Below are 12,320 nucleotides of genomic sequence, written 5' to 3'. Positions count from 1 at the left end.
CTAAACCTACTGGGAGGAGGAAGAAGATTCATCAAACCACAAAACGTTTGAGCAGCTTTTTTTTCCTTTTCCTATTGCATGCATTGCATACACTAACTTCAGATTCACATCATATGAATTATACACAATGTTTGAAGTCATTTTCAAGGTAGATTTATTGCAGGACCTACATAGAACAACTAATTTTGACGCTAAACCCTTCCTGCTACTTTGTTGTTCAGTTATTTCCAGATAGCCTACACCATCACATTGTTTAAATTTCGCCATTTTCTTTATCAGAGAAGATAAGATGCCCACAACAACAACAACAAATCCAGCACAAACAGTGTCATTGTTAACACAAAAATTTGAATCACCAGGAGGTGTGCCATGTGGAAGTTTCTTCCCTGAAGAACTGATACATAGGTTACTTTCAACAGAGTGGCTTGCTTTGTTTGTGAACTGGTTACCTACCACAGAATTTCCTTTTATTGAATTTCTTGAGATGTGGTATTGTTTGTATGTATTGCACACTAAAGGATATGTACCTCCACAAATATATGTAGCACTTGGGCTAAAAACATTCAGTAACTTGTGAACAAACTGTTTCAGCGAAACAAAAGTAAATGCTAACAAAGATAATCATTTACTGGCACTATAAACCTGCACTGTTACCAACATATATGATGTATCATACATATAATCTCTGGAAACAGGTATTTCATAGTTCTTTTCGAAATAATACTGCTTTCTGCAACAGAAATAAAGAGAGCATGGTGGTATACATGACCGTAACTATAAAATTTGGTATATATAGGTCATTTTTCATTTGAAACCCTATAATGTATATATCAATGTAATCAGGAAAGACTATAGAATTTAATAAGGCCATAAAAAATTTTCGATTTTTCCACCATTTATAAGTACCCTGTATCCTTAAATTAACTTGAACATTAAGCACCAGCTGGTCCTCTCTAGTGCTGTGTGCTAATAGTAGCCATAGCTGCATCACGGATAATGACCAACATCACTGTTCTTGTAGACTGCAGTACAAAATTCCACATAAAACCAGTGTTAACCATCTTCACAATGACTTCCTGTGAAATGCATGGCAGAGAAGTTTATCTCTGTACCTCTCAGGGACAGTTAAGCTAGAGTAATGTTTACATACCAACACCATTGGAAGTTAAAGTGTTTCTTTAACAGTTAAACAATATAAAATTATTAGAAAATAGTTTAACAGGGAAATTCAAACATTATTTTGCAATAACACTGATACTGAAAGAAGCTGATCAAACAAATAAGTATTTGCTATCATAATTACGTAACTGCAGGAAGATTATACCAAATTTATTTGTTTTGTGCAATTCTAAGAGTTATACATTTTATTTATATTATGAGAAGTGAAACAAGATGCCAAGCAGTCTTCTCTAAGCATCTCTTTTCCGTATTTATACTATGTATCAGATTTCTAGCATTGTTAGTAACAGTGCACATTTGCTTCAATTTAAGGTCGTGTAAGCATTACACTGAACTCAGCATGGCTTGAGCCTCGAACAAATTCTCAAGAAGATAGACAGGCAGCTGAAAGAGCTAGACAGTTTTATGTAAGTATTTCAAATCAAATGTTACTTATTTTATAATTCAGCTGCATGTAGTGCGAAGATTATTTTGTACTTATTTGACACCTATAGGGGAAAAAAAATTCTCCTACATCAATAGCAATGTACCAAAAAGTCTTAAGGTGAGAACTTGTAGAATGCCTGTAGACATATTTGAAACTATATATTTGTCTTAGGTTTTCAGTCAAAAGTCTGTGTGTGCCCTTCTGAGGAAAGAGAGGAAATGTTTAAGCATAGTTGTGATCTGTAATAAAAGGGCCATCAGCAATTTCAAACTGTAGGCCCAGCAGATACCAACAGGAAGGCAGAAAAAGAGTAAGGCCCAAACAAATGAAATTTCAGAAGAACCCTTATATGATAGCTCTGTGGAGATATAAACTGGAGGGGCAGAAATGAAAGGCACAGAAATAGTGTCCTAAACATAAACAAATACACAAAAAAGAAATTCCAATAGGAAGAAACATTACTTATGAATATTTTAGTTACAAGAAAAAAAGAGGGTGATACACATAAAAAAAGATGCTTGTAAAAGTTATTGAGAAAAAAGATAAAAAGAGTATGAGAAACATGAAGAAGACAAAGAAAAACAGTGCTAGGAAGGGAGTGACACAGGATATGATATTAGCATCAGAAAGCTCACATAAAAACTGCACGTGCAAAAAAAAAATGTTCATGCATGAATTAAATTAAGATGGATAACAAAAACCAAACATGTTTCAGAGAACACAAGGAACTTTCACTTTTTGTAGCAAACCCAACTCACAACTGAAACTTTTTGGCTTTCAGAATAAATTTATGTAGAAGCATATGTTGCTGAATCCTCAAAAATTGATATTATAACGCAGCTTTTGATACTGCTTTGAAAACTTACATACTGTTTGCAAAGTGACGAGTACATTTTTATTCATGTAAGATTCCAAGTATTTGCAGTTTCCATATCTGACTCATATTAAAGGAACTACTGTAAATTCTAGTGTGTGAGTAAGTACTTCAGTGCAGTGTTGGATAACTTAATTTTTGAATAATTTACATTGTCTAAATTCTTCAGTACTGTGTGTGTGTGTGTGTGTGTGTGTGTGTGTGTGTGTGTGTGTGTGTGTCTTTATTTAATTTTTGTCTGTAAAGTGTTCATTTGAAATTCACTGCTTGTGCACTGTCAGTTGGCATAGTTCCTGAAGTGCTGGTTGTGCAAGAATAAACAATGATTGAAAGAAGAAAGAGTAAGACTGTTATAGCCCACAGACAATGATGTTGAGGGAATATACAATAGTTGTAGGTAAACAACTAGAATTCACTCAGATACAGATTTATTCACACTTAGCTTCTACACAGATACAAGTCCGGAGACTAACTGCCATTCGCGTCCAACATTCTGCCCAAAGCCCTCTCCTCAAAGATAGCACACTTACGCACAGAACAAATATCGATATTTATGGTGCTCTACGCCACATAGCCCTCCCCCCCCCCCCCCCCCCCCCCGCACAGTATGGAGTACGTCCCTGTGAATGGGCGGGGGGGAGGGGGGGTTAGAAGTTAGGAAGGTAACGCACAGTTCTTCTGCGTCAGGCGGAAGCGGTCGACTGGTAGGAGACCGGGGGGGTGAAACCCGGTACGTCGACGGTGAAGTCAGCAAGCGACGCTGGCGGCTGAAGACGACGTCCCGTCCTGGAGTGGAGGTGTAGCACTTCGTCAGCCGGCAGGCGGAGAATCACCTTGCCAGAAGCCCTAACAAAGGCATGCAAATTGCCACACGCAGCACTTCTGGTCAATTTAAAGTGGCGCACCACATGAGATTCTGCACTTCCTCCCTCAATATTGTCACACGCGAGTACCACACACACCGTATCGCCACCTACGACAACAGATAATTTATGTATGTCATCAGGGTGCACATGTGTTGTGAATTCTTGGATGGCACCTGTATGAGCAATGGTAGGGAGGCAGGGAGGTGTGGGAAAGCCATGGCAGGGGGAAGCATCTGCCAAGAGGAGGGTGGCAGGTGCACTGGACTGCGCAGGAGACAACCTTGGGCGATCAGCTGAAAGACGAGGGAGCGTGACCGAAGGCAACAAGGAGCCAGCGTGGAGTGAACGGCGTGACAAAGAGCTGTCACACGAAGATGGTACCACAATGGTAGGATCCGAGTGGTCGACAGTTCAACTGCAAGAGCTGTGAGGAGTGAAGCCCCAGAAAGATTGGCCACTCGAATTAGATGAACGCGGAGAAGGAGCAGTGCTCAGCAGAGAAGCACGCTGTGGAGAATCAATACCCGAATGCACGGTGTGAGAAGATGGATGGCCGCTCGAAGCAGGAGTGGGAGAAATGGGGGCAGAATCGGGGAGGTTCACCTGAGGCTCAATGAAAGCTGGTTTCACTTGGTTGAGTGAGACCGTGGTTACAGAGTCTTTTATGAGGAGATCCATGTTATTCTCAGAGCGTTTGACGACCTTGTAAGGACCTGTGTAGGGCGACTGAAGCGGGGCTTTGACTGAGTCGTCTCTGAGAATCATGTACTCACAAGAGTCTAGCGTGCGCGGTACGTACACACATGGAGGTGTATGTGCAGCCGGAGGTGGCGGCTGAATTTTGCTGCTGTGCAAGTGCACCCGCTCGAGAAGTGAAGGGAGTTCAGAGGGCCGTGGAAGTGGGGTGGGAGTGACTAATTCTCCAGGCAAAACCAGAGGTTGGCCATACACAAACTCGGCTACAGAACCCTTGAGACCTTCCTCGAAAGTCGCACGAAGGCCGAGAAGCACGAAGGGCAGTGCCTCTGTCCATAGTGAGTCATGGCAATGCAGGGCAGACTTTAAGGTGCAATGCCATCGCTCGACAAGCCCATTGCTTTGGGGGCGGTATGCAGAAGTATGAATTTTGATGATACCACACATTTTACATAAGTCAGAGAAAACTGAAAACTCGAATTGTCGCCCCTGGTCAGTAGTGAGGTAAATGGGTGTGCCAAATCTAGAGATCCATGAATCTAAGAATGCTCGACTTACTGTCTCAGAGGTAATGTTCGGAATAGGCACAGCCTCAGCCCACCGAGTCATCCTGTCAGTAGCTGCAAACAAGTAACGGAAACCCTCGGAGGGGGGCAAAGGGCCTACGAGGTCGACATGAACATGGTGAAACCGGCCTGGTGGTTGGGAAAAGCAGCCAAGGGGTGGAGAAGTGTGCCTGGAAACTTTGCTCTGTTGACACACCACGCATGCCCTTGCCCAAGACTGACAGTCATGGCGCATGTCTCTCCAGACAAACCGTTCAGCTACCTGACGGGTGGAAGCTTTGACACCGGGGTGTGCTAATGTGTGTAGTTTGTCAAAGACCTGGCGTTGAAGGGGCTTAGGACTGAATGGCAGCAACGTACCAGTCGATTCATCAGCATACCGGTTGGAGAGAGGAGCTGTGGTCTGAAATTAACTGCCTGGTATCGGGGTCAGCCGATTGCAACCGAGGTAGGTCCGTTAAGTCAATTAAGGTTGTGACAGCACCAACACGCGAGAGAAAATCAGTGACCTCATTGTTCGCTCCTCGGATGTTGCGAATGTCATTTGTAAATTGTAAGATGTAATCGATGTGACGAAAGCGTCGTGGGGGCGGATCAGCCGCAGGATTTTTTTATGGCAGGAACCAATGGCTTGTGATCAGTGAGCACATAGAAATCTCGTCCCTCAACATCAGTTCTGAAGTGTCTTATGGCCTCGTAAACTGCAAGTAATTCTCTGTCGAATGCTGAGTATTTCTTCTGCGCATTGTTTAGCTTTTTTGAGAGAAACTGCAGGGGGCGTAACATCGTTGTATGTCTGACTCAGTACTGCGCCGATAGCATTGTCACTAGCGTCAGTAGTGATAAACATTGTGGCGTCCGCCCGTAGGTGAGCAATAGTGACGGCGGAGGCCAACAGCTGTTTGAGTTCATTAAATGCCTTGTCCATGTCTGGTGTCCATGGTACCTGGCGGGTGCCAGAAGTTTGTGGGCCAGCGAGAGCATCTGTGAGAGGAGCCTGCACCGCAGAAGCGGCTGGCAAATGTTTCCGGTAATAATTAACTGTTCTGATGAACCTGCATAATTCCCTATAGGTCTGAGGGCGTAGCATCTCGAGAACAGGCTTGATCTTGTCCTGTGGTGGTGTCAGACCGTCCGATGACACAACATAACTTAGGAATGTGACGCATGACTGGTGCAATTGAGTCTTTTTATTGTTAAGTTCAATACCAGCGGCTGCTAAAATATCTGTCACGAGTAGAACACGCTCCTCACTCTGTTCCAAAGTAGAAGCAAAAACCAATATGTCGTCCATGTATACGAAACAAAAGTCTAGATGGGATAAAGTTTGATTGATGAAACGCTGCCACGTTTGGGCTGCGTTTTTCAACCCAAATGGCATAAATTTGTATTGGAACAGCCCGAAGGGAGTGGTTATGGCAGTCTTTTCAATATCCTCCGGAGCCATAGGAATCTGATGAAATGCGTGCTTACAGTCCAAAACAGAGAAGTACTTTGCACCTGCGAGCGCATGATTGAAGTCTGCAATCTGTGGGACCGGATATTTATCAATGATGGTGCAGGCTTTTAAACGCCTATAGTCTCCGACCATATGCCAAGTACCGTCTTTCTTTTGGTGAAACAGGATAGGACTAGCCCAGCAACCGGAAGAAGGTTCAATTATTCCCTTTTGTAACAGATCGTCCAACTGTTCTTTTGCTATTTTCATAAATTACGGCTTGAGGCGGCGTGGGCGTTGCGATATGGGCGGCCCATCGGTTAGACGTAACCGATGAACTGTGCCATTAGTGACTACTGGAATGCGTGGCGCGGCACGATAGTCAGATTTCCGTGACGCGGAGCAGGCAGTGGCGGACGGGCCAAGCTGTGGCGCTGAGGGCACGAAAGTACAGGTGTGCCACCCGCTCGTAGGCTGCGTAAAGGCCGCACACGTGTTAACATGGGCGAGGTTGGTACACTGGTTCTTGGTAGCGGGCCGTGCCGCTCCGAGAGCTGTAGGCCCGAGTGGGCGTGGCCGGACAGCAGATGGCCGTAGTTCATTGCCACAAGCTTGGCAAGTTAATTTTCCATTCGGAACGCAAGCAGCATGAGCACTCGGGCATACCCTATCATTACAGAAGGGGGTGCTGACACAGTTTAGAGTTCACAACATTGTCGTTAACGTGCGCGGGCACGGGAACACCAGATTGCCATGGACTGACCTTGTCGGTAGCCGACGAGTCGTCTGCTTGTAGTGCCGCGAGGCGTTGTTGTGTGGAGGCCAACTCATGGTGTATGTCGCGGAGGTGCAGCAGCATTTCCGTACGTTCCATCCGCAACTTCGAAGACTTGGCGCACTCCACTAGCCACTTGTTTGTCCAAGGATAGGTTTACACACTTCTTAGCACAGCACACATGTTTGGTGTTAGCTGAACTGCCACTCGGCGAAGCGAAAGGAATATGTTTGTTATTAGCAGCACCAGACAAGGGCGTGGCGTCAGAAAGCGTCTTAGTGCGGTCACGTCCAGAATGCAGTGCACGGAGCTCACGTTGCCTGGCGGAGTATGCTCTGTCGGCAGCGCGTAAACGTTCATTTACTGGCCTATCTTCATATGCAGAGATTGCAGTCTGGACAGGCAAAGGCAGCTTTTCGGTCCAGATTTCTGTGAGCGTGTCATCAGGCATAACTTTCTCATCGACGAGAAGACGGATGCACCGCCACAGCTGGGACGGAGACCTGTCGCCGAGACGCTCTTCATAGATGAGCTGTCGCACATTTTCTCTCCTGGTTTTAGAGACACGCTCCAGTATCGTCTGTTTCGCCACAGCATACTTCCCTGCTAGGGGAGGTGCTTTGACCAGATCATAAATTAAATCGACGTGGTCATGAAGATGGTTCGTGAGGCAGGCAAAGCGTGCGTCGTCGTCCAAAGCACAGACATTGAATGTTTGGTCAACCAGGTTAAACCAGAACTCAGGGTGAGCGGGTTTGAAGTCTGGTAATTTCGGCAGATTCGGCACTGCGGAGGTGCGCCCATTACTTTGGACGGAAGTAGAGCATACAGAAGATTGCGAGTCTGAATTATTGGCGTCCCGTAATGCGGGAATCGCTTAATTCACTTGACGCCGGGGTGGCGGCTGAGAAGCGACGGATGCTCGAACGGTGTGAGGATCGTAGTCAAAATGTGCATTCTCATTGACGTGGTAGCTCGGATAGAAGTCACAAGTGCTTAAGTACGCCGGTGAATGTCCGTTATGCACACAGTATTCACTCGACCGTGAGTGGTGGGGCTGGTTGTAGATGTCGGAGTAATTACTGTCCAGCACAGAATTGTTGACTTGATTAGAAGCAACACAAGGATCCCACACACGTCCACTAGGATGCACACTCGGTGTGATATTTGCTGTTTGGCGAGCATTGTTGACTAGCCGGCGTGGAAGGATACACACGTGGCGGGAACTGATTCGAGTTTGAATTTACTACTGGATTTTCCAAAGTAGCACAACCTCGCTCGACGCCACGAACTGTATCGAATTGTGTGTTCGACACAGGAGTAGGAATGTTCTGACCAGCACTCCGTGGAGAACACGTGGGAAGGTCCAGGCTAACAAAGCCAGAGTCCACGACCGTTGGCGGTTGGAAGAAACTGGCAGCACTCGATGAATCCCACTGCATGTTCTGGCTGAAGGATTCCGAAGATTCTTGCGGCATGTCCACTACGATGGCAGGAGTGCTGGAGAGATGTTGCTGGAATCCGGGCAGTGGTGAATGCTGAAAGGCCATTGTCTGGAGCTGAACAAAGGCCCTCGCGATCGCGGAGAAACCCGACGCGGTAGGCGTGTAAATAACCTTCGGGCAGTAACTCAGACGCGTATTACACAAAAACAGGGTCACCAGTGATGGAATATACAATAGTTGTAGGTAAACAACTAGAATTCACTCAGATACAGATTTATTCACACTTAGCTTCTACACAGATACAAGTCCGGAGGCTAACTGCCGTTCGCGTCCAACATCCTGCCCAAAGCCCTCTCCTCAAAGATAGCACACTTACGCACAGAACAAATATCGATATTTATGGCGCTCTATGCCACAATGTCATTTCTGATAAAGCACAAGCTCAGACAGGGTATGGATGAGGAAGGAAAATGGCCATTTCTGTTTGAAAGGAACCAACTCAGCAACCCTGATTGACTTAGGGAATCCATATAGCCTACATCAGAGTGGACAGACAGCAACTTGAATGCCACTCCTTGTTAATCATCTTGCTGACTACTGAGAATGGTGATCCAAGACCAGGAAGGGCCAAAATATCAACAGGTTTATGAAGTGTAAAACTTCTCTCTTGAATAATATTGCAGTACTATGTGCAAAGAAGTTTCTGAGAGATTCTAGCATCATTAGCATTCTCAATTCTTACAAGGGAAGTAAGAAACCAGAGATACTGCTGCATGACATGTCCATTGCCGTTTGACTACTATGTAGACACAGAAATGGCTTGGCATCACTGGCTTCCAAAAACGCAGGAACTATACAGACTATGAACTGGTCTGGATCAAACTGTCATACTGATGCCAAGTTGCACTGTGCTTTGGAGCTGATGTAAAACTTTAGGCCCTCATGTAACTGAACAAGTAAGCTAGGTCAAAGGTCAGAGGAAGGCAAGACCTTATCATCTTAATTCATGATGATGCTTTCCTGATAACTAGTACAGAAAAGACTGACATCAAAAAAGCATAATCTGGAGAATGTAGTCAAGACACCATGACTTAAACTGTATCTAACACCACTATTAGTTTTGATAATGATCTCAGGTATAGAGTTGGGTGTGGAATTATTCAAATCGGTTTCCTGATGTCCAGAATGGATTACATTATATTAATAATCATTCTTTTCTTACCATATGATTTAACTCATTGTTTAGTGTTTTGTATAACCATGCTGAATTACATATGTATAAATAAAAGAACCTCCCCATGAACCATGGACCTTGCCGTTGGTGGGGAGGCTTGCGTGCCTCAGCGATACAGATAGCCGTACCGTAGGTGCAACCACAACGGAGGGGTATCTGTTGAGAGGCCAGACAAACGTGTGGTTCCTGAAGAGGGGCAGCAGCCTTTTCAGTAGTTGCAAGGGCAACAGTCTGGATGATTGACTGATCTGGCCTTGTAACAATAACCAAAACGGCCTTGCTGTGCTGGTACTGCGAACGGCTGAAAGCAAGGGGAAACTACAGCCGTAATTTTTCCCGAGGGCATGCAGCTTTACTGTATGATTACATGATGATGGCGTCCTCTTGGGTAAAATATTCCGGAGGTAAAATAGTCCCCCATTCGGATCTCCGGGCGGGGACTACTCAAGAGGATGTCGTTATCAGGAGAAAGAAAACTGGCGTTCTACGGATTGGAGCGTGGAATGTCAGATCCCTTAATCGGGCAGGTAGGTTAGAAAATTTAAAAAGGGAAATGGATAGGTTGAAGTTAGATATAGTGGGAATTAGTGAAGTTCGGTGGCAGGAGGAACAAGACTTCTGGTCAGGTGACTACAGGGTTATAAACACAAAATCAAATAGGGGTAATGCAGGAGTAGGCTTAATAATGAATAGGAAAATAGGAATGCGGGTAAGCTACTACAAACAGCATAGTGAACGCATTATTGTGGCCAAGATAGATACGACGCCCACACCTACTACAGTAGTACAAGTTTATATGCCAACTAGCTCTGCAGATGACGAAGAAATTGAAGAAATGTATGATGAAATAAAAGAAATTATTCAGATAGTGAAGGGAGACGAAAATTTAATAGTCATGGGTGACTGGAATTCGAGTGTAGGAAAAGGGAGAGAAGGAAACATAGTAGGTGAATATGGATTGGGGGACAGAAATGAAAGAGGGAGCCGCCTTGTAGAATTTTGCACAGAGCACAACATAATCATAACTAACACTTGGTTTAAGAATCATGAAAGAAGGTTGTATACATGGAAGAACCCTGGAGATACTAAAAGGTATCAGATAGATTATATAATGGTAAGACAGAGATTTAGGAACCAGGTTTTAAATTGTAAGACATTTCCAGGGGCAGATGGGGACTCTGACCACAATCTATTGGTTATGACCTGTAGATTAAAACTGAAGAAACTGCAAAAAGGTGGGAATTTAAGGAGATGGGACCTGGATAAACTAAAAGAACCAGAGGTTGTACAGAGATTCAGGGAGAGCATAAGGGAGCAATTGACAGGAATGGGGGAAATAAATACAGTAGAAGAAGAATGGGTAGCTTTGAGGGATGAAGTAGTGAAGGCAGCAGAGGATCAAGTAGGTAAAAAGACGAGGGCTAGTAGAAATCCTTGGGTAACAGAAGAAATATTGAATTTAATTGATGAAAGGAGAAAATATAAAAATGCAGTAAATGAAGCAGACAAAAAGGAATACAAACGTCTCAAAAATGAGATCGACAGGAAGTGCAAAATGGCTAAGCAGGGATGGCTAGAGGACAAATGTAAGGATGTAGAGGCCTATCTCACTAGGGGTAAGATAGATACCGCCTACAGGAAAATTAAAGAGACCTTTGGAGATAAGAGAACGACTTGTATGAATATCAAGAGCTCAGATGGAAACCCAGTTCTAAGCAAAGAAGGGAAAGCAGAAAGGTGGAAGGAGTATATAGAGGGTCTATACAAGGGCGATGTACTTGAGGACAATATTATGGAAATGGAAGAGGATGTAGATGAAGATGAAATGGGAGATATGATACTGCGTGAAGAGTTTGACAGAGCACTGAAAGACCTGAGTCGAAACAAGGCCCCCGGAATAGACAATATTCCATTGGAACTACTGACGGCCGTGGGAGAGCCAGTCCTGAGAAAACTCTACCATCTGGTGAGCAAGATGTATGAAACAGGCGAAATACCCTCAGACTTCAAGAAGAATATAATAATTCCAATCCCAAAGAAAGCAGGTGTTGACAGATGTGAAAATTACCGAACTATCAGCTTAATAAGTCACAGCTGCAAAATACTAACACGAATTCTTTACAGACGAATGGAAAAACTAGTAGAAGCCAACCTCGGGGAAGATCAGTTTGGATTCCGTAGAAACACTGGAGCACGTGAGGCAATACTGACCTTACGACTTATCTTAGAAGAAAGATTAAGGAAAGGCAAACCTACGTTTCTAGCATTTGTAGACTTAGAGAAAGCTTTTGACAATGTTGACTGGAATACTCTCTTTCAAATTCTAAAGGTGGCAGGGGTAAAATACAGGGAGCGAAAGGCTATTTACAATTTGTACAGAAACCAGATGGCAGTTATAAGAGTCGAGGGACATGAAAGGGAAGCAGTGGTTGGGAAGGGAGTGAGACAGGGTTGTAGCCTCTCCCCGATGTTGTTCAATCTGTATATTGAGCAAGCAGTAAAGGAAACAAAAGAAAAATTCGGAGTAGGTATTAAAATTCATGGAGAAGAAATAAAAACTTTGAGGTTCGCTGATGACATTGTAATTCTGTCAGAGACAGCAAAGGACTTGGAAGAGCAGTTGAATGGAATGGACAGTGTCTTGAAAGGAGGATATAAGATGAACATCAACAAAAGCAAAACAAGGATAATGGAATGTAGTCGAATTAAGTGATGCTGAGGGAATTAGATTAGGAAATGAGGCACTTAAAGTAGTAAAGGAGTTTTGCTATTTGGGAAGCAAAATAACTGATGATGGTCGAAGTAGAGAGGATATAAAAT

General features: G+C 44.2%; 1 protein-coding gene across 2 annotated transcripts in view; it reads left to right on the top strand.

Annotated features, from left to right (window-relative positions):
• LOC124544843 (myrosinase 1-like) overlaps nucleotides 1-12,320 on the top strand; it is a 523,720-nt gene that overhangs the window by 457,726 nt on the left and 53,674 nt on the right. For both annotated transcript variants that reach the window (XM_047123549.1, XM_047123550.1), the window contains exon 7: nucleotides 1,492-1,586. In XM_047123549.1, the coding sequence (XP_046979505.1) occupies nucleotides 1,492-1,586 (95 nt within the window). The remainder of the gene's footprint in view (nucleotides 1-1,491; nucleotides 1,587-12,320) is intronic.

Source organism: Schistocerca americana, chromosome 8 (assembly GCF_021461395.2).
Source record: "Schistocerca americana isolate TAMUIC-IGC-003095 chromosome 8, iqSchAmer2.1, whole genome shotgun sequence".
NCBI classification, from domain to species: Eukaryota; Metazoa; Arthropoda; class Insecta; order Orthoptera; family Acrididae; genus Schistocerca; species Schistocerca americana.
The sequence above is the reverse complement of the archived record's forward strand: the minus strand, read 5'-3'. Positions and strand labels throughout refer to the sequence as shown.